The 21,823-nt window shown below is 50.8% G+C and overlaps 1 protein-coding gene and 1 pseudogene across 1 annotated transcript in view; both read left to right on the top strand.

Moving 5' to 3' along the window:
* The first annotated feature begins 715 nt into the window (after positions 1–715).
* LOC125440430 lies at positions 716–793 on the top strand (annotated as a pseudogene).
* Positions 794–915: 122 nt separating this feature from the next.
* The window catches only part of ALMS1 (ALMS1 centrosome and basal body associated protein), a 63,323-nt gene continuing 42,415 nt past the window's right edge, over positions 916–21,823 (top strand). The window contains exons 1-3 of the mRNA XM_048509482.1: positions 916–1,095; positions 3,192–4,580; positions 6,532–6,659. Coding sequence (XP_048365439.1) covers positions 1,047–1,095; positions 3,192–4,580; positions 6,532–6,659 — 1,566 coding nt within the window. The 5' untranslated portion in view covers positions 916–1,046. The remainder of the gene's footprint in view (positions 1,096–3,191; positions 4,581–6,531; positions 6,660–21,823) is intronic.

Genomic DNA, 21,823 nt, shown 5'->3' with positions numbered 1-21,823 from the left:
GGGGGGGGGGGGTGGGGGGGGGGGGGGGTGGGGGGGGGGGGGGGTGGGGGGGGGGGGGGGTGGGGGGGGGGGGGGGTGGGGGGGGGGGGGGGTGGGGGGGGGGGGGGGTGGGGGGGGGGGGGGGTGGGGGGGGGGGGGGGTGGGGGGGGGGGGGGGTGGGGGGGGGGGGGGGTGGGGGGGGGGGGGGGTGGGGGGGGGGGGGGGTGGGGGGGGGGGGGGGTGGGGGGGGGGGGGGGTGGGGGGGGGGGGGGGTGGGGGGGGGGGGGGGTGGGGGGGGGGGGGGGTGGGGGGGGGGGGGGGTGGGGGGGGGGGGGGGTGGGGGGGGGGGGGGGTGGGGGGGGGGGGGGGTGGGGGGGGGGGGGGGTGGGGGGGGGGGGGGGTGGGGGGGGGGGGGGGTGGGGGGGGGGGGGGGTGGGGGGGGGGGGGGGATATTTTGATCTGATATTAGCAAATTTAGGGCAGCAAAGCAGTTGATGTGCCAATGTTTCAATTTGTTGTTCACCACAAGAGCATACCCTTTCGCTCATTTCCAAGTTGTTAAATCTACCACGCAATAAAGCAGAGGGGAAAACATTGAAGCAAGCAAGTGTGAGGGCTCTTCTCTGCATAGGATTAGTCAAAAAATACAAACAGGGAGCCATCCTGTTTTGATATAGGGGTATTGAAAGATGTAAGGGTGAACAAGTTTTCATAGCAGCCCTAAATAAATTAATCCATCGCTTCTTGGCCTTTTGGCTAAGATCAAGTGTAGAATTGCCTAATTTAAATTGTCTAACTTTTTAAAAAACTGCTTGTTGTACAATCTCAGCCACCGAATGATTGTCGTCTTCTTGAGCGCTTGCGCACTGGCAGAGTTGGGTGAAATTATCCACTGTGGCAGGCTCCAGCCACCCTTGATTGCACGTCCAGGTTAATTTTCTTCTCTTTTTGCTCAGGTGTACCTCCGTAATCTTGGCATCGATCAGTCACCTTCATCGATCCTGACTCCTTTCCTGCCCAGAGGGCCAATCCGAGAAATAGAATTCTCCCCGTCTGAGCTCAGAATAATGAAGGCCTCCACTGATACCTTGAGACAACACTTTCAGGCATCGGAAGGTTTGGAGACACATATGGTGACTGCGTTGCTCTCAGGTGTTCAGGGCTGTCCTGGAATGGTGGTGGGTGCTCTGCCTGGGATGCACTTTCCACACTCCCAGCCAACGTGGTTAAGAGCAGCTGGATTCTAATCTGGAGAACTGGGTTTGAGTCCCCACTCCTCCACCTGTGGCGGAGGCTTGTCTGGTGAACCAGATGTGTTTCTGCACTCTGACATTCCTGCTGGGTGACCTTGGGCTGGTCAGTTTTCTCAGCACTCTCTCAGCCCTACCTGCCGCACAAGGTGTCTGTTGTGGGGAGAGGAATGGAAAGGAACTTGTAGTATCCTTGCAGAGGTTGAGAGCCTCACCTGTTTTGCCCTCTCTGAATTGTAATCCTCCAGATGGTGGAAATTTATAAAGGACAAAATAACTTCTCTAGGTCTCTCCTTAGAAACCATTTTTTATTCAATCTGCAAATGAAATTTGGCTATCCCTAAAAAGAAGGCTACTGGACCAGGAATGCCAGTTGCTGTTGAGTGCAGCCAGGACATCTTGTTCCCCCTTGCACTTTGGAATCTATCCTGAAATTAGCCTCGCAGCTAACTATCTATTCCAACTATCAGGGACCAGGCAGAGATGGATCATTACTCGAGCTACCGTCTTTCTCCGAAAATAAGACAGTGTCTTATATTGATTTTTGCTCCCAAAGATGCACTATGTCTTATTTTCAGGGGATGTCTTATTTTTCCGCTCCATAGCTGCATGCTCTGGTGTTCTGTTCAACGGGCATGCTTCCAAACAAAAACTTTGCTACGTCTTACTTTCGGGGGATGCTTTACATTTTTGCTCCCAAAGATGCAAAACCTCTACTATGTCAGCAAAACCTCTTCAGCAAAACCTCTACTATGTCTTATTCTCAGGGGATGTCTTATTTTCGGAGAAACAGGGTAGATGTAACGCATTCCCCTCTGCCGTTCTTAAGGGCCGACAGTTGAATGTTCTGCTTCAAGATAGAACAAGTTCATATTGTCAGGATACGGTTGAGACCCTCGAGCATATTATGTTCTCTTGCCTGAGGTACGCGTTACCTAGACTCTCCCTACTTGTCCCAGCACTAGGGAATAAAATAAGATGTTCGGAGCATACAAAGGCTACTCACCTGCTGAATAACAGCAACGGCGGGATAGCTGGAAAAGCCGCTGAATTTTTATGAGAAGTGCTCAAGTCAAAGACATTATGGAAGATTGATCACCTCTTCTTTCCTGGCCTTACGCGATTTGTCCGGTTTTATGTCTTGTTCTAAGACCTGCTCTGTCCTGTATTTTGTTTTATTTTTTACTGATATACCTAATAAAGGTCAGTTGCAGTCTCCTTAAAGGAGAGAAAGGTGGGGTATAAATCCATCCATCCATCCATCCATCCATCCATCCATCCACCCACCCACCCACCCATCCATCCATCCACCCACCCACCCACCCACCCACCCACCCATCCATCCATCCATCCATCCATCCATCCATCCATCCATCCATCCATCCATCCATCCATCCATCCATCCATCCATCCTCCTCCTTTTCTTTCTTTCTTTCTTTCTTTCTTTCTTTCTTTCTTTCTTTCTTTCTTTCTTTCTTCTTTTTCTTTTTCTTTTTCTTTTTCTTTTTCCTCTTCTTCCTCTTCTTCCTCCTCCTGCTGTTCCCCTGGATTTCCTTCCCCCCACCCACTTGTGCAGCTCTCTCTCCCACGATCCCTGGACAGAGGGCACTGGAAATGGCACTCACCTGGCACCTGTGAGGACAGAGGTCTGGGGGAGGCAGGCACATCTGGGGAGCAAAGCAGTGGTGATGGCAACAGGGATGCCACTCTGGGCCTTGCAACGTGACGGGCGGACTTTTGGCACTCAGGCAAGACTGGCGCCCTGCCATGCTGCTTGAGGGTTGTTTGGGGGAGCTGGGGGAGGGAGAAATAACTTGGGTGCCTTCTCTGGGCTGCACTGGGCTGGAGAGAGAAGCTGTGTTTTCAGCTGGCCTCAGAGACTTCTGGGAGGTGGGAGGAGGGAAGTGTTCTCCCTTGGTGAATATTCCTTGTGAATTCTAGCAATTTTTCTGTTCCTTTCAGGAGACTTGCACTCTGTAGCAGACGTCACGCAGTCAAGTTTTGATTCTTCTGTTGGCAGCATCCCCATTCCAGCAGGCTCAGAAACCAGCCTTGATCCTTCCTTCCTTACAGATCTCTTGCCAAAGCCTTCCAGAAACTTGCTTAGTCAGGGTGCTGTAGAGCACCACCTGGGAGATCTACCTGCTGCCACCCCCTGCCCTCCAGAGAGCCTTTCCAAGATTCCAGCTGCTCCCAAGATGGCAGAATCCAGTCAAGGGATCCCAGCAATTCCAACCAGCCTTCCTTCAGCAGAAGAGACATCCCCCAAATGTGTTCAGGTGCTGATGGACAGATTTAATCCAAAGGAGCTTGCCCATCAAGGGACGTTGTCTTCCAGTTCTCTGCATGAAGAAAAATCTGAGATGAGCGCCCATGAAAAACCTCACTCTGTACACACAATTTCTTCTGAAGGGGAAGACCAGGACTCTTTCATAGGGTCTAGAACCCTGAAAGAGATCCAAGGACTTCTGGCAGAGGCGGAAGCTAGAAGTCCGAGCCGCTTCAGTCCCGTCTCCTCCATTTCCTCTGCCTTGGACTTGGGTGGTTCATCAACAAGGACTACAAAGGCAGCCAACGATGGAGATTTCCTGTCCATCCAGGGGAACAGCCCTGTACTCCAGAGAATATGGTCCTGGGATGAGACACTGGGTAGGCCGAGTGTTCACGAAGACGCTGTGCTCTCAAAAACTCTTAGCTTCACTGGGAGCTTAAAATGGGACGGGGTGCTTTCCGGGAGCGTCGTCAGCAACGAACCGATAGTGCCGGAAGAGCCTGGAGCAACTTCCCCAAAAGAGGCGCCAATGAAATCTTCCCAGCGATCAGAACCAGAGGGTTGTAACAGCGCAACGAGTGACAGAATGCCGTCGCTCCAACCTGACTCCTTGCAGAGCGCGACAGGCGGCGACTCGGGTCCTCTCAGAGAGCCACAACCCGCAGCTGCTGTCGAGCCGTCGGACAGCTTCTCGGATATTTTGGAGGGCTTTCAGCAAATCTTGGAGAAAGTTGGGGAGACCGTCGGTAAGGGGCCCGGTGGGCCCGGGAGTGTTCACGGAAGCGAAAACAGCAGCAGCGTGGACTCGCTGGGCGTCAGAGTGAAAAAGCTCTTGTGTGGGGGATACCCAGCGACCCCGAGCGAGGGGGAAGACAGGGATGGGCAGAGAAAACAGCAAGTCTCGGTTGATCCCGGCTTGGCTGCGAGCAAAGAGACCGCCAGCATCCAAGGAAGCGAGAACAGCAGCAGCTTGGACTCTCTGGCTGCCCGGGTCAAGACTCTGTTGGGAAATGAGCACCCAGCGATGCCTGCAGCTGAGATCCTGCAGCGGACCAAGGAAGAGGAGAGGAAAGCGCGCAGTAAGCAATAGGCTTTGTCTACTCATTCAGGTTAAAGGCCAGCGAGCAGCACCCATCTGGGAGTTATTGTACGGGCTGGCATACACTGCCCTCCCCAGGTCAGAAATCACCCCCACTGAGAATTATTCCAGGCATTTTAAAATGAAATCGTAGAATCGTAGAGCTGAAAGAGACCCCGAGGGTGGAAGAGACCCCGAGGGCCATCCAGTCCAACCCCCTGCAATGCAGAGCACACAATGGCAGCTGTGAAAAAGGCAAACTCTATGCTGGGGATCACTAGGAAAGGAATTGAGAATAAAACTGCAAAGATTGTCATGCCCTTATATAAAGCCGTGGTACGACCTCACTTGGAGTCCTGTGTTCAGTTCTGGTCGCCACATCTCAAAAAGCATATTGAAGAGATAGAAAAAGTACAGAGAAGGGCAATGAGGATGATTGAGGGACTGGAGCACCTTCCCTATGAGGAGAGGCTGCAGCGTTTGGGACTCTTTAGTTTGGAGAGGAGACGTCTGAGGGGGGATATGATTGAAGTCTATAAAATTATGCCTGGGGTAGAAAATGTTGACAGAGAAAATTTTTTCTCTCTTTCTCACAATACTAGAACCAGGGGGCATCCATTGAAAATGCTGGGGGGAAGAATTAGGACTAATAAAAGGAAACACTTCTTCATGCAACGTGTGATTGGTGTTTGGAATATGCTGCCACAGGAGGTGGTGATGGCCACTAACCTGGATAGCTTTAAAAGGGGCTTGGACAGATTTATGGAGGAGAAGTCGATTTATGGCTACCAATTTTGATCCTCCTTGATCTGAGATTGCAAATGCCTTAACAGTCCAGGTGCTCAGGAGCAACAGCCGCAGAAGGCCATTGCTTTCACCTCCTGCACGTGAGCTCCCAAAGGCACCTGGTGGGCTACTGCGAGTAGCAGAGAGCTGGACTAGATGGACTCTGGTCTGATCCAGCTGGCTTGTTCTTATGTTCTTATGTACAATCAAAGCACTCCTGACAAGTGGCCATCCAGCCTCTATTTGAAAACCTCTAAACCACACTCCGAGGCAGCGGATTCCACTGTCAAACAGCCCTTATTGTCAGGATGTTCTTCCTCATATTTCGGTGGAATCTCTTTTCCTGTACCCATGACTCCTGGTCCTAGCCTCTGGAGCAGCAGAAAACAAGCTTGCTCCCTCTTCAACATGACATCCCTTCCAATATTTAAACCTGGCTACCTGGTCACTTCTGAACCTTCTCTTCTCCAGGCTTGCCAGGTGGGAAGAAATGCCATAGTTGCAGCAGGGCAAATAAGTTGGTACCTTTGAGACAAAGCTGTGGCGGCTGAAACAGTTTGCACCCAAGAGCCTGCCTGTACACGTGCAACTGTAGGATATTGCATTTTTTTGCAAAAAATGGGCTTCGTACAGTGGTGGGATCCAGCAGGTTTGCACCACTTCGGCAGAACCGGTTGTTAAAATGGTGCTTGTAAACAACCACTTGTTAAATTATTTGAATCCCACCACCGGAAACGGTTGTTAAATTATTTGAATCCCACCACTGGCTGCAGATCAGCCTGGGTGTCGTCACACACACTCTTTGCTGACTTTGTATTTTTTTATCCTGCCATTCCTACCTCAAGGTCCTGAGAGGGTAAATGTGCCGTCCCCCATCATTGTTGTGGCAGAGGCTCTCCCAAAAATTCTTTGAGCAATAGAAGCATAGAGCTGGAGGGAACACCAAGGGTCATCTAGTCCAACCCCGAGTGCAACACAGGAAGTGCATGAATTGTGGATCATGGTGCTGTGTTTTCTCTTTCTTGGACCCCTCCCCACCCCTGGGCCAGTTTAAACGGCTGTGGGTCTCACAACTATGGCTCATGTCTGCGTTTCACTTGCTGACCTATCTAAATATCATGGTTACGGGTGTGGATTCTCCTGTTTTTGTCTCATCTCTCTAACAGCGTGGGTTAAACTGAAGCTGGCCGATGAATCCACAAACTCTGTGTTCGAGCTAAACGAAGAAGACCGGCGGAAAGTGGAGGAGATCAAGTCTGAGCTGCTTCTGAGCGCCAGGAATGCGGAAATTCAGGTAAGAAGGAACCGGGAGAAACCAATGGAGGAAATTTGGACACATCATAGGATGCCGTAGGCCGCAGGGGTCTGCAACCTGTGGCTCCCCAGATGTTCATGAACTACAATTCTCATTAGCCCCTGCCAGCATGGCCATGGCAGGGGCTGATGGGATTTGTAGTCCATGAACATCTGGAGAGCCACAGGTTGCAGACCCTGGGATATAGGAGTTGACAAATACTATTTTCTTGTTTGTAAAGGTTAACAGGACAGCCTGTGCCAATGGGGGATAATTAATTAGACTAGAGACAGCTATATTAGATGAAACGGCTATGGTCAATCCCCCCCTGGGACGACCCAAGGTCTTTGATTTGGTGGCTGGTAGATTGAATGTATGGTACCCGGGAATATCAACACTCTTTAGGTTGCAGACCCATGCCGTAGGGTTATCAAGGCAAGAGACAAACAGATGTGGTTTGCCGTTGCCTGCTTCCGCGTAGTGACCCTGGACTACCTGCGTGGCCTCCCATCTAAATTCTGGTCCCGGCAGTCCCGTTTAGCTTCTGAGGTCTGATGAGATTGGGCCAACCTGAGCCATCCATGCCAGGGCGCCAGTTTGATCCATGACTTCAGCCAGATTGCATTTCTGTGAGGTACTTGTGTGTGACTCTGCTTGTGAAATTTTTTTTTTTTAAGACAGTTGGCTGGAAGATTTTTTCTATTTGCAAAACCAGTTCCGCCTTCTGTTTTTGACCCCAAAAACCCTAATCAGGGTACCAGTGTCCCCCCTCTTCCACATGATCCTGAAGGTCAGCTTTAGAAGCTGTTCTCCTCAAGAGGTGAAGTAAACATTTGCAGGACCCTGGGCTGTCTGTGCTGTAGCCCCCTCCCCCTTGGATTGGTTCCCCCTAGAACAGTTTCCAGACAGTTTCATTGACCTCTTTTAAACGTCTCATTGTGACCTGAACTTTGGTGCCTGGTAATCTTTGAATAGTCTCTTCTAGACTGTTTGCTGTGAACTGCTGCTTTGGGATATTTTGGCTTTGGTAGACTTTTCTCAGTTATCGCATATACGCTATGCTTGTGTCCATGTGGATACAAGCCCTATTTCACACCAACATAATCTTGTATACGGTTAGTTGCATTTGTGGAGAGCCGGCATGGTGCAGTGGTTAAGAGCAGGTGGATTCTAATCTGGAGAACTGAATTTGATTCCCCACTTCTCCACCTGAGTGGCAAAGGCTTATCTGGTGAACCAGATGTGTTTCCCCCTTCGAATTCCTGCTGGATGACCTTGGGCTAGTCACAGTTCTCTCAGGACTCTCTCAGCCCCACCTACCTCACAAGGAGTCTGTTGTGGGGAGAAGAAGGGAAAGGAGCTTGTAAGCCACCTTGAGTGTCCTTACAGGAGAGAAAGGAGTGATTTAAATCCAAACTCTTCTTCCTTCTGCCATCCCATTGGTCCTTGGTAGCTTTTTGGCTTGACTTTGAATCTAATCACAGCCACGAAATGATAATTCTACAAAATTGCCCTCCACAAAGAGGTCTTTGCTAAGTGGGAATGCATTGCTGTGCATTTGGAAGCAGTGCTGAAACTACCGTGGGGTGAAATCAGAAATAAGAGCAATGGAGGAAAACTGGTTTACTCAGCTGCTGCTAAGTCTCCCCGCTGGCCGGTTGAATGGCACCAGGGGAAGGCCCCCAAACCAGGGGATCCCCCACTCCTGAGGGTGGTCTCCAAAACCTAACATGACAAAACCCAGAAGGCTGAAAGATGAGTCTGTCGCCTAACATTTTTTTTTTGAAACGGTAGCCAATATTGGCCCAAAAGCGGCTGGCAGTGAGAACGACCGAATACTTCCAGTTCTTACTAAACTAGGGAAATTAACACAACACGACATACAGTAAATGCTTTGAATCCAGTTTCATTCAAATTCCAAACGTCTTACAGACTGATCACATGCCCCGAGCGTAAAGCCTCTTCGTAGACAGCACCAGTCATTCTGCTTTGAAGCAGAAAAAAAGACTGATCAAGAGAAGCGCCGTCCCTGCTGGAAGCTGTCTTCTCTGAGGACATTAGAGTCCCTTCTGAAAGCTATTTTTCTTTGAGGCTATTGGGATTCCCTTTTGAAAACGCCACAAGCCTGCGAAGACGGCAACGTACTGGCATCTGGCCAGCTTGTGCGTTTCTGATATTGTACCGAGAACTGTCTGTGTTATTACTGTTGAAAGACGGTTCCGCCTGTATCTGTGAACAGCCTTTATGCGTGGAGCATGTGATCAGTCTGTAAGACGTTTCGGCGTTGGCATTTCAAAGAAACTTGATTTGAAGCATTTACTGTACGTCATGTCAATATCACTAGTTTACCGAGTTTCCCCAAATATAAGACAGTGTCTTATATTAATTTTTGCTCCCAAAGATGCGCTATGTCTTATTTTCAGGGGATGTCTTATTTTTCCTGTGTTCTGTTCGTCGGGCATGCTTCCAAACAAAAACTTTGCTACGTCTTACTTTCGGGGGATGCCTTATATTTCGCACTTCAGCAAAACCTCTACTACAGGGGTCTTCAAACTGTGGCCCTCCAGATGTTCATGAACTACAATTCCCATCCGCCCTGCCACTTAGCCATGCTGGCAGGGGCTGATGGGAATTGTAGTCCACAAACATCTGGAGGCCATAGTTTGAAGACCCCTGCTCTACTACGTCTTATTTTCAGGGGATGTCTTATATTTGGGGAAACAGGGTAGTAAAAATTGAAATTTGTTCTGACTTTCAGCCGCCTTTGTGCAATATTGGCTGCTGTTTCTACTCTGTTGCAGCCCCCCCCCCCCACACCTCTTTTCATGTGACAGATCCTAACATTTTGGGCTTGGCTTCCAGAGCCAGAACATTTTTTATTCTGCATTGGTTAGGTCTCACCTGGAAAATTATGTACAGTTCTGGGCACCGCAATTCAAGAAGGATATTGACAAGCTGGAACTGGTCCAGAGGAGGGCAACCAAAATGGTCAAAGGTCTGGAGACCACTACGAAGAGAGGTTTAGGCAGCTGGGAATGTTTAGTTTGGTGAAGAGAAGGTTAAGGGGGGACATGATAGCCATGTTTAAATATTTGAAGGGATGCCATGTCGAAGAGGGACCAAGCTTGTTTTCTGCTGCCTCAGAGACTAGGACATGGAGTAATGGGTTCAAGGTGAAGGAAAAGAGATTCCATCTAAGCATCAGGAGGAACTTTCTGACTGTCAGGGCTGTCCGAGAGTGGAATGCAGTGCCTCAGAGTGTGGTGGAGTCTCTTCCTTTGGAGGTTTTTAAAGAAGAAGAAGAGTTTGGATTTATATCCCCCCTTTCTACTGTAGGTGGGGGACATCTCAGATGGGTGTCTTCTCCACCAATAGCAAGGAGGCAGGAAATCGTCATCAAATTAGCCGTGTCACTTCCTGTCTTCCAAGGCCATATTTGTTCAGTATTTTTTCCTGCCTAGCAGGGAGTGCTAGTGTTTAGGAGAGGCTCCTTGGTAGATAACGTGTGTGTGTGTGTATGCGGTGTGTTTGACGCAGCAATACATTCTAAAGGAAGGAAATAACAACAGCCTTCACCAAAGCCTGGACAGGCAAGCACAGCGAACCGCGGAGAGCGTTAAAAGCGGAACGTTCGTTTTCCCGCCTTTTTGACGCGCCCGCCAAACCAAGATGGCGTCGGGCTCTTTCACTCCTCCGCGCCAGGACTTCGCCAGATCGACGGCTGAAGGAACCCGCGCGGCCAAGGGAGGGCGCAAACACGCCACTCCGCGGACGGCCCCCTCCCCGCGCGGGGAGGCCGAGGCCCGTCCGCCGGCGCGCCCGGACGGGGGCCCCCCCCGGCCCGGCGGCGCCCCGCCCGCGCCCTTCCCACACGGCCGGGCCCTCACTGGACCTGAGGGACGCACAGCCCCAAAGAAAACCGAAAAGGCAGCAGGACGCGCGGAGGGCCCTCCGCCGCCCAAAAAAGCAAAGAAGAAGCTGCCGGGGAGCTTGACGCCTTCCCAGGGCGCGGCCATTGACGGCGGCTCCCAGACCAGTTCCTCCTACCCCGTTCGGGATCCGGAGTGCTGTGTCAACCCACCGAACACCCCACCCCCCCGCGGAGGCGGCTGAGGGCGCGGTGACTCTTCAACAACAGGTACCGGGGCCCCGGGCAAACAGTGGGGAGGAGAGCGATCCGGAGCAGCCGGATGCGCTTGCGCAATCTCAGGTGGTCGCTAACGACGACATTTCATTCTGGCAACGCCCCCCCCCCCTCTGCATTCACGCAAATGCTCAGAGAACAAACTGACAAAGCGCTGGACGATAGAGAGCAACGAGCTGCTTTAAATAAAACCTCTTCCTTCCCTACCAGAGCCATAACCCGCTCTGCGGGAACCGCGGCTGCGGCTCATTATAGAAACCCCCTTGCCTTACAAGAGGACGAGAAAGAGGAGATAGAGGGGGAAGGGGACGAGGGCCAGGTTCTCAGACACTGAAGAACCGACCGTTGAAAAGCCAGAATTATCCCCACGGTTCTTCTAACAGGAGGACATTACCAATCCTGCCAAACCCATCTAAGGTTTTCCCGAGGGCAAGTCAGATTATTTTCCCCAAGATGCTGGAACACTAAAACTGTTTTTCCAGTTCCAAAATACTTTGTCAAGCGCATTCAACGCGAATGGCACACGGGTAGGAAGGGACTTCCCACAGCTTACAAAAAGTTTACCTTTTGCCACAGCGATTCCATACTATGTTGAAAGTCCCAGCAGTGGAAGCCCCTATTGCAGTTCTGCACTCTGGAGCATTGGTAGCAAAAGAAGGGGAAAGTAATATTAAAGACCCGCTAGACAGGAGATCTGAGGCGGCTCTTCACAGGTCCCACGATTGGCTGGCCGCAGCGATTAAGGCACTTTCCCCAGCATCTACAGTGGCCAGAGCCACTATAGCCTGGACTAAGAGAATTTAGTACATGATCCCAGCAGAGAACACTGCTATTAGAGAAGGCATTAAGCGGGTGCTCATTGCTAACGCCTTCATTGCGGACGCCACACTTGATGCAATTGCCATGACAGCTAGAACCATGGCGTCCAATATGCTAGCTAGGCGCAACACCTGGCTCCGCCCATGGCAGGCAGATACCCAAGCCAAGAATGCAGCAGCAGCCTATTCTTATTATGGAGACCAAGCCCCCGGCAAAGATTTAGAACAGGTACTCATCCAAACCAGAGAGCAGAAGAAAGCAATGCCAAAATCGGTTAGGCCAGATCGTACGTCAACCAGCAAGGTGGGCTCACGCAGCACATTCAGAACACACAATACGCTCCCCAGATTTACTAGGGATAACAGCTGCAAGTCATGGCAGAACCAGTCTTCCTTTCATGACCAAAAACTCATTCCGCACCTTTCAAAAACAAGGGAAGGGCCCTAAGCCAGACAAAACTAAACAATGACTACCGGCAACTCCCGGTGGGGGGAAACCTTGCCAAAATTTTCAGCAGCCTGGCAAGGAGTCCACATAGATCAGTGGACAAGAGAGTTGATAGAGTCGGGTTACGTAATAGAATTCTTCAGAATTCCCGTCCCACTGTTTGTTCCCTCACCGCTATCCTCAAACCCTTTAAAAGCCAAAAACTCATTAGAAGCAGTTTCACATCTTCTGGAGATCCAGGCGGTAGAGCCGGTTCCTCCCCAGGAGAAATCCTTAGGGACCTATTCTCACTTTTTTCTTTTATTGTCCCAAAGCGAAATGGGGAATCCAGAGCAGTGTTAAACCTCCGGTTTGTCAACAAGTTTATCCGGCTACCAAAATTCAAAATGGACTCCCTCCAGTCCATCACGATAGCCCTGAGACACAGGGAGTTCCTCACTTCGTTGGACCTGAGGGAAGCCTACTTGCACATCCCCATCAATCCGGCACACAAAAAATTCCTCAGGTTCACAGTAGGGAATGCCCACTACCAGTGCAGGGCCTTGCTGTTCGGACTAGCCACGGCCCCCAGAACAATCTCAAAGGTACTCCTGGGCCCCATTATCCAACTCAGGGAGGAAGGGACCCAGATACATCCTTACTTAGATGACCTGCTAATCAGGTCTCAGGACAGAACCAAGGATCTCCAAGACGTTGTCAGAGTACAACAAGTACTTCAAGACTACGGGCTCTTAACACATTGGGAGAAAAGCTCCCTCGCCCCAACTCAGAGACTAGAACATCTAGGAGCGATTATAGATACCACATAAAATGCCCTATCCATTCCACTGGTAAAAATTCTCAAAATACAAAAACTGTCAAACAAAATTCTAGTCACACTTCGACCAACTCTATTACAGTTGGCGAGCCTACTAGGCCTGCTCATCTCAGTCATAGACCTCAACCAATGGGCACGGCTACATGCCAGACCACTACAGCTGTTCTTAAGACCGTTCCAGCTAGATATCATTCTGAAAAAAGACAAAAAACTTTACCTAACCCCGCAGGTCAGAGAAAGCCTCAAATGGTGGACTAACATAAACAACCTAAAGAAGGGAAAATGCTACCCCCACGACAACAGACCTCAGATCTTCACAGACTCAAGTCTCTCAGGGTGGGGGGCGACGTTAAAGCAAAAATTCGTCCAAGGCAAAAAAAAAAAAAGAAAAAGAAAAAAGAAAGAAACCTTACTTCCCATCAATGTGCTGGAAACGCGGGCAGTGTTCCTGGCCTTACAACACTTCCACACAGAAGTCAAACATCAACACCTGATAATCAGGACAGACAACATCTCGACCAAGATGTATATAAACAATCAGGGGGGGTTCAAGATCCCCAAGATTACACAAAGAAGCCCTAAAAGTTCTCAACTGGTCGAAAATACACCTATTGTCGTCCCAAGCCCAGTACATTCGGGGAATAAACAACGACAAGGCGGACTGGTTGAGCAGACAGCAAATACAACTAGGTGAATGGAGACTCAATCCAATGTTTTTCCAGGACATCTGCCTACAATTCAGCCAGCCCAAAAGGGATCTGTTCGCCTCAGTGGACAACACTCAGCTACCCAAAATTCACAAAGTAACACAGGGGGTTGCCATCACAGCGCCTTGGCCCCGCCAACTGCTTTACGCCTTCCCTCCAATCCCCGTGATTCCGCGCCTCTTGCAAAAAATCGGACTGGAGAAAGCTCAGGTCATTCTTATCGCGCCACAATGGCCCCGAAGTCCGTGGTACTCCATGGTACTAGAAATGTCCACCCGTCAACCCATGACTCTGCCGATAGTTCCAGACCTATTAACACAGGGCCCCTTAGCCCATCCAGACCCAGGATGGCTCAGGTTGACTGCGTGGAGTGGGAACGGAGAAAACTGAGACAAAGAGGCTACTCAATGAGTATTACGAGGACCATTATGGCAGCACAAAGATGCTCCACGGTCAACATCTATAATGCATCCTGGAGGACATTAGTTAGATGGTGTCAAGCACGAGGAATGGGCCCGGAAGCTCCCTCTATAGGTAACATCCTAGATTTTCTCCAAAAGGGTTTTGATAGGGGACTTCGATGTCCACCTTAAAAAGACAAATTCTTTGAGAGGAGTAAACTCTCCCAACCGCCAGTAATACACCGGTTCCCCACATGGCGGCTGCACGGCGTATTAACATCACTAACCAAATCACCATTTGAACCGATCCAAACCATCCCATTGCGATGGGTGCACATGAAAACTCTATTCCCACTTGCTATCACATCGGCACGCAGGGTCTCGGTATTAAAAGCGTTATCAGTCAATGCCAAGTTATCCACAGTCTTTAAAGACAGAGTCGGATTACTCTTGGACCCGTCATTCATCCCTAAAGTATATTCCAAATTCCATCTTCAACAAGAAATTATAGTGCCAAAATTCATGCCTAATCCCTCTCACCCCAAGAGCGGGCCTGGCATACTCTGGACGTCCAGAGAGCGCTAAAAGCCTTCATAATCAGGACAGAATATATCCGCAAAACGGAAGCTCTATCCATTAATGTTAGCCCCCCCAATGTGGGCGCTCCAATGTCAACAGCGGCCTTTAGCACAACTCTGAAAGCTACAATCATCGAAGCATTTAAATCGGCCTCGTTACCAATACCTCTGGGCGTGACTGCGCACTCCATACGCAGCGCGACAACCAATGCGGCCTTCCGCAATAGAGCATCAGTGGAGCAGATCTGCAAGACGGCCACATGGTCATCCAGCTCATCCTTTATCAGACATTATAAAATGAATTCTCTGGCAGCAACTGAGATGGCCTTTGGCCGCAGAGTGCTAGAACATATCATCGGGGATTAATGGACCCACCCTAATAGGGGACACTGCTTGGGGAGGTCCCATCTGAGATGTCCCCCACCTACAGTAGAAGGGTCCATTGAATACTTACTGTGAAGGGTCTTTCTACTGTAGGTAAGGGGGACATCTCGACCCCCCCTGGTCCTTATTAAACCCCGATGCCTTGTACATAGTTTGATTGTTGATTAGCACACGGGGGAGCCTCTGATACTTATTTCATTTATCCAGTCAACTTTTTGGATTGTTTAGTAATGTCATAGTCAGGTCACTTCGAAATGGTTACACGGACTGCTAGGTCATAAGGATACTGAACAAATATGGCCTTGGAAGACAGGAAGTGACACGGCTAATTTGATGACGATTTCCTTCCTCCTTGCTATTGGTGGAGAAGACACCCATCTGAGATGTCCCCCTTACCTACAGTAGAAAGACCCTTCACAGTAAGTATTCAATGGACCCTTCTCTCCTGCAGGAGACTCAAAGGGGCTGACAATCTCCTTGCCCTTCCCCCCTCACAACAAACACCCTGTGAGGTAGGTGGGGCTGAGAGAGCTCCGAGAAGCTGTGACTAGCCCAAGGTCACCCAGCTGGCGTGTGTGGGAGTGCGCAGGCTAATCTGAATTCCCCAGATAGGCCTCCACAGCTCAGGCGGCAAAGCTGGGAATCAAACCCGGTTCCTCCAGATTAGATACACGAGCTCTTAACCTCCTATGCCACTGCTGCTCCTGGATGGCCATCTGAAAGGAGTGCTTTGATGGTGTGTTCCTGCATTGCAGGAGGTTGGACTTGATGGCCCTTGGGGGTCTCTTCCAGCTCTAGGATTCTGTGATTCTATCTGAGGTTGCATAAATGTACCAAAACGGAAAGCCCTGGCCCCCTGCCTGGCACAGTTTTTTGAGTGAGTTCACCTATTCATACAAAGCATATAATTGGGTGAGTCACCACTAACGCTTCCGCCTTCCTCCGCAGCTTGGCTTCCATTTTGGGGATGTCACGTGTGGTGGCAGGAAACAACGAGTCCTGGTGAATCACCTGGTTGTGCCTGTTCCACAGAAAGCTTCCCCTTTCACACCGCTGGTCGACGGCCCAAATGATTGCTCGATTAATAAAACGCGTGAAGCCTCTTCTCAGTTTAGGGCAGCACTTCTACACGGCAGTGTGAAATGATTCCCCTGGGTGCTTCGTTTCTCATCGTTTTGCTTTGCTTAACATTTCAGTAAAGAGATTTTAAATCTTGACGTCTGGTTAAGCAGGTGCGAAGGCCTGTGGCAGAAGTTAGGAGGAGCAGCAGTGGTGTAGGAGGTTAAGAGCTCGTGTATCTAATCTGGAGGAACCGGGTTTGATTCCCCGCTCTGCCGCCTGAGCTGTGGAGGCTTATCTGGGGAATTCAGATTAGCCTGTGCACTCCCACACACGCCAGCTGGGTGACCTTGGGCTAGTCACAGCTTCTCGGAGCTCTCTCATCCTCACCTACCTCACAGGGTGTTTGTTGTGAGGGGGGAAGGGCAAGGAGATTGTCAGCCCCTTTGAGTCTCCTGCAGGAGAGAAAGGGGGGATATAAATCCAAACTCTTCTACTTCTTTTTCTGTTGTTCAATTACTGGCTCAGGCTGGGTTAAAATCTCTGGTTTTTAACCAGTGCTATGGGTTGCATCCACTGGGATTTCTTGCCACAGTTGTACGATTCCGTCATGATACCAGCTATCGAGAAGGAATGAATAATAAAGTTTTTTCTTCTTGGATTTTGACTTGTGACCCCAACCAAAAGGGAGGGGTTTTTTTTCCCACCATTTGGAGTGGCATGGGGTCGCACCAGTGGATTTGCCTTCTCCATTGAGCAGGATGACATCTGGGTTATTGTCAGCTACCATTCAGGAAGGCAGGGGTTAAATAAAAACTTCCCAGGCTCCTCTCTGTGCTGTGGCTCCGCCCCGTCTCCTGTGCTCCAGTTTGTTCCCTGCCTTAGGAAGAGCAGGCATGGTGGCTTTTAGAGCCACCGTTTTTTCCTTTTTTCGGGACGTTATATCAACTATTTGATTCTAAATTTCACTGGGAGTTTATTAAGCCTTCCTCTCAAGCGGCTGAGCACTCCCATCGCCACCGTACTGACCGGCAGATTGCCTAACAGCTTGAAGCGGTGAGCAATTGATACTTCGATCCCTCCTCCTCTCCTCTTCATGCCTCGGGGAGAAAAGCTTCTGTCCTCTGAGGAGGACAGCGAAGGCAGCCAAAGGTCCCAGGAGAATCTGGGCAGAGCAGCCAGTCACCAGAGGAGTGAGCCTTCGCGCCAAAATGAAAAGGCGCGCAAAATGGTGGACGGCGGTTCTGCCGCTCCCTGCAACAGTCCAATGCACTCTGGTGTACCGAGTCAGGACTGCTTAATGGCTCAAACAGAACAGGAGGAGGCTTCAAATCCTGAAGAGAGTGGTAAGATTTCCTTAGGGGATTTAAAGACTGAAATTTTTGCCTTCATTAAGGGCGCCTTTCAGCAGGAAAAGGCAGTAATGAGAGAGGAGATGTTAACCCTCTATAGATCACAGATGGATTTCTGTCCCCCCAGTCCCTCTCTCAGTTCCATCTCAACCTCTAAGGACTCCATTAGAGAAAATAAAAGGGCTGGCTCTGCCTGGCAAATCAAGGCTGCTCCCAAAAAGCCAAAATTAATCCCTGTACCCACTGTGGACTCCTCAGATTCTGGGACCCAGGGTAAGGAAGAGGGGGAGTTACTCTCTGATCAGGAGGATTTAGAGGAGATGCAGGTCACTGAGCAATCCTCCCGCCTATTTAAGATTGAAGACTACCATTATTTGCTCTCCAAATCTGTTGCTGCCTTGCACCTTGGAGAAGCCAAAAGCAGTGAAGGGTCTTCTAAACGTAAATCCACTTCTCTGCACAAGGGTGACGGCGAATTCTTCCCACCTCACCCTGATTCCAAAAGGGTTTTCCCATTCCCAGAATACTTTGAAACTCAGGTCACTAATCAATGGGACAAGCCCGCAGCCAACAAAAGGTGCCCCAATTATTTGCGTAAACTGTACGATTTACCTGCCTATGCTAACAACATCTTACAAGTTCCCATTATAGATGGTCCAGTGGCAGCCTTACAGTCCTCAGGCCTGGTGTCCAAGGATGGCAGAGGCCAGATCAAGGACATGCAGGATAGAAGATCTGATCAATTCTGCAAAAGAACACACGAAGTGACGGCCATGGCCATTAGAACATCGGCTACAGCCTCCATTGTCTCCAGAGCCTCCATAGTATGGGCAAGAAAGGTTCTGGAATTGATACCCCCTACTGAGACCAAAGCCATAGAAGGGGTGAACAGAATGCTCAAAGCAGCCAGCTTTGCGGCCGACGCCACCTTAGATGCAGTCACCTTCTCGGCCCGTTCCTTGGCCTCTTCAGTGGCCACACGTCGGCTACTCTGGTTACGAGCATGGCAGACCGACTGGCGTTCTAAAACCATGGTTTCTGAATGTGCCTTCCACGGACACAAGCTTTTTGGAGAAGAACTCAATGAGTTCCTGGTCGATCCTAAGGAGAAACCTAAACATCTCCCAAAACAGGCTCGTGGCCTTGACAAGAAGCCATCTTCTCAGTCCTTTTTTCGACCCCAGCAGAGCACCAGTCAATTTAAAAGAGACAATACTGGAACCAGGGAAGACAACAATTCAAAAAAGGTTTTACTTCCAAGAAGGGGTCGTTCCCTGACCGATACCAGCAGGACAATCGACAACCCAAGGCATGACGCCAACAACAATGCAGTGGGGGGCAGGCTCCAAAAGTTTCACCAAACTTGGCAAGCCTCTCACGCAGACGCCTGGTCCCTGGAAATAGTCTCTTCAGGGTACGTAATAGAATTCATGTCTCTACCCCCAAGCCGATTTATCATGTCTCCGCTGTCCAGAATTCCGGAAAAAAGAGCCAGAAAACTAGAAGCCATCGCACATCTACTAAATATAGAGGCGGTGGAGCCGGTGCCACAAGAACAGAGGGGACGAGGAGTATACTCCATACTGTTCACGGTTCCCAAGAAAACTGGGGAGTGGCGACCAATCCTAGACCTGAAGTATGTCAACAGCTTCGTAAGGCTGAAACATTTCAGAATGGAAACTCTGAGGTCCATCGCAGACTCGCTTCAACCAGGCGAATTCCTCACCTCCATAGATTTGTCAGAGGCATATCTCCACATTCCCATCTTCGAGAGCCATCGCAGATTCCTGAGGTTTGGAGTGGGGAAAGAACACTTCCAATTCAGAGCACTTCCATTTGGACTATGCACTGCCCCCCGAGTTTTTTCAAAGCTCCTCATCAACCTGATCGTACTTCTCAGGGAAAGAGGCATCAGGATTCACCCTTACCTCGACGATTGGGTGGGGGGGGGGGGGGGTGGGGGGGGGGGGGGGTGGGGGGGGGGGGGGGTGGGGGGGGGGGGGGGTGGGGGGGGGGGGGGGTGGGGGGGGGGGGGGGTGGGGGGGGGGGGGGGTGGGGGGGGGGGGGGGTGGGGGGGGGGGGGGGTGGGGGGGGGGGGGGGTGGGGGGGGGGGGGGGTGGGGGGGGGGGGGGGTGGGGGGGGGGGGGGGTGGGGGGGGGGGGGGGTGGGGGGGGGGGGGGGTGGGGGGGGGGGGGGGTGGGGGGGGGGGGGGGTGGGGGGGGGGGGGGGTGGGGGGGGGGGGGGGTGGGGGGGGGGGGGGGTGGGGGGGGGGGGGGGTGGGGGGGGGGGGGGGTGGGGGGGGGGGGGGGTGGGGGGGGGGGGGGGTGGGGGGGGGGGATGCAGGAGAGAAAGGGGGGATATAAATCCAAACTCTTCTACTTCTTTTTCTGTTGTTCAATTACTGGCTCAGGCTGGGTTAAAATCTCTGGTTTTTAACCAGTGCTATGGGTTGCATCCACTGGGATTTCTTGCCACAGTTGTACGATTCCGTCATGATACCAGCTATCGAGAAGGAATGAATAATAAAGTTTTTTCTTCTTGGATTTTGACTTGTGACCCCAACCAAAAGGGAGGGGTTTTTTTCCCCACCATTTGGAGTGGCATGGGGTCGCACCAGTGGATTTGCCTTCTCCATTGAGCAGGATGACATCTGGGTTATTGTCAGCTACCATTCAGGAAGGCAGGGGTTAAATAAAAACTTCCCAGGCTCCTCTCTGTGCTGTGGCTCCGCCCCGTCTCCTGTGCTCCAGTTTGTTCCCTGCCTTAGGAAGAGCAGGCATGGTGGCTTTTAGAGCCACCGTTTTTTCCTTTTTTCGGGACGTTATATCAACTGTTTGATTCTAAATTTCACTGGGAGTTTATTAAGCCTTCCTCTCAAGCGGCTGAGCACTCCCATCGCCACCGTACTGACCGGCAGATTGCCTAACAGCTTGAAGCGGTGAGCAATTGATACTTCGATCCCTCCTCCTCTCCTCTTCATGCCTCGGGGAGAAAAGCTTCTGTCCTCTGAGGAGGACAGCGAAGGCAGCCAAAGGTCCCAGGAGAATCTGGGCAGAGCAGCCAGTCACCAGAGGAGTGAGCCTTCGCGCCAAAATGAAAAGGCGCGCAAAATGGTGGACGGCGGTTCTGCCGCTCCCTGCAACAGTCCAATGCACTCTGGTGTACCGAGTCAGGACTGCTTAATGGCTCAAACAGAACAGGAGGAGGCTTCAAATCCTGAAGAGAGTGGTAAGATTTCCTTAGGGGATTTAAAGACTGAAATTTTTGCCTTCATTAAGGGCGCCTTTCAGCAGGAAAAGGCAGTAATGAGAGAGGAGATGTTAACCCTCTATAGATCACAGATGGATTTCTGTCCCCCCAGTCCCTCTCTCAGTTCCATCTCAACCTCTAAGGACTCCATTAGAGAAAATAAAAGGGCTGGCTCTGCCTGGCAAATCAAGGCTGCTCCCAAAAAGCCAAAACGAATCCCTGTACCCACTGTGGACTCCTCAGATTCTGAGACCCAGGGTAAGGAAGAGGGGGAGTTACTCTCTGATCAGGCGGATTTAGAGGAGATGCAGGTCACTGAGCAATCCTCCCGCCTATTTAAGATTGAAGACTACCATTATTTGCTCTCCAAATCTGTTGCTGCCTTGCACCTTGGAGAAGCCAAAAGCAGTGAAGGGTCTTCTAAACGTAAATCCACTTCTCTGCACAAGGGTGACGGCGAATTCTTCCCACCTCACCCTGATTCCAAAAGAGTTTTCCCATTCCCAGAATACTTTGAAACTCAGGTCACTAATCAATGGGACAAGCCCGCAGCCAACAAAAGGTGCCCCAATTATTTGCGTAAACTGTACGATTTACCTGCTTATGCTAACAACATCTTACAAGTTCCCATTATAGATGGTCCAGTGGCAGCCTTACAGTCCTCAGGCCTGGTGTCCAAGGATGGCAGAGGCCAGATCAAGGACATGCAGGATAGAAGATCTGATCAATTCTGCAAAAGAACACATGAAGTGACGGCCATGGCCATTAGAACATCGGCTACAGCCTCCATTGTCTCCAGAGCCTCCATAGTATGGGCAAGAAAGGTTCTGGAATTGATACCCCCTACTGAGACCAAAGCCATAGAAGGGGTGAACAGAATGCTCAAAGCAGCCAGCTTTGCGGCCGACGCCACCTTAGATGCAGTCACCTTCTCGGCCCGTTCTTTGGCCTCTTCAGTGGTCACATGTCGGCTACTCTGGTTATGAGCATGGCAGACCGACTGGCGTTCTAAAACCATGGTTTCCGAATGTGCCTTCCACGGACGCAAGCTTTTTGGAGAAGAACTCAATGAGTTCCTGGTCGATCCTAAGGAGAAACCTAAACATCTCCCAAAACAGGCTCGTGGCCTTGACAAGAAGCCATCTTCTCAGTCCTTTTTTCGACCCCAGCAGAGCACCAGTCAATTTAAAAGAGACAATTTTCGTCG

Source organism: Sphaerodactylus townsendi, linkage group LG10 (assembly GCF_021028975.2).
Source record: "Sphaerodactylus townsendi isolate TG3544 linkage group LG10, MPM_Stown_v2.3, whole genome shotgun sequence".
NCBI lineage: Eukaryota > Metazoa > Chordata > Lepidosauria > Squamata > Sphaerodactylidae > Sphaerodactylus > Sphaerodactylus townsendi.
This window is presented reverse-complemented; position numbering and strand designations above follow the sequence as displayed.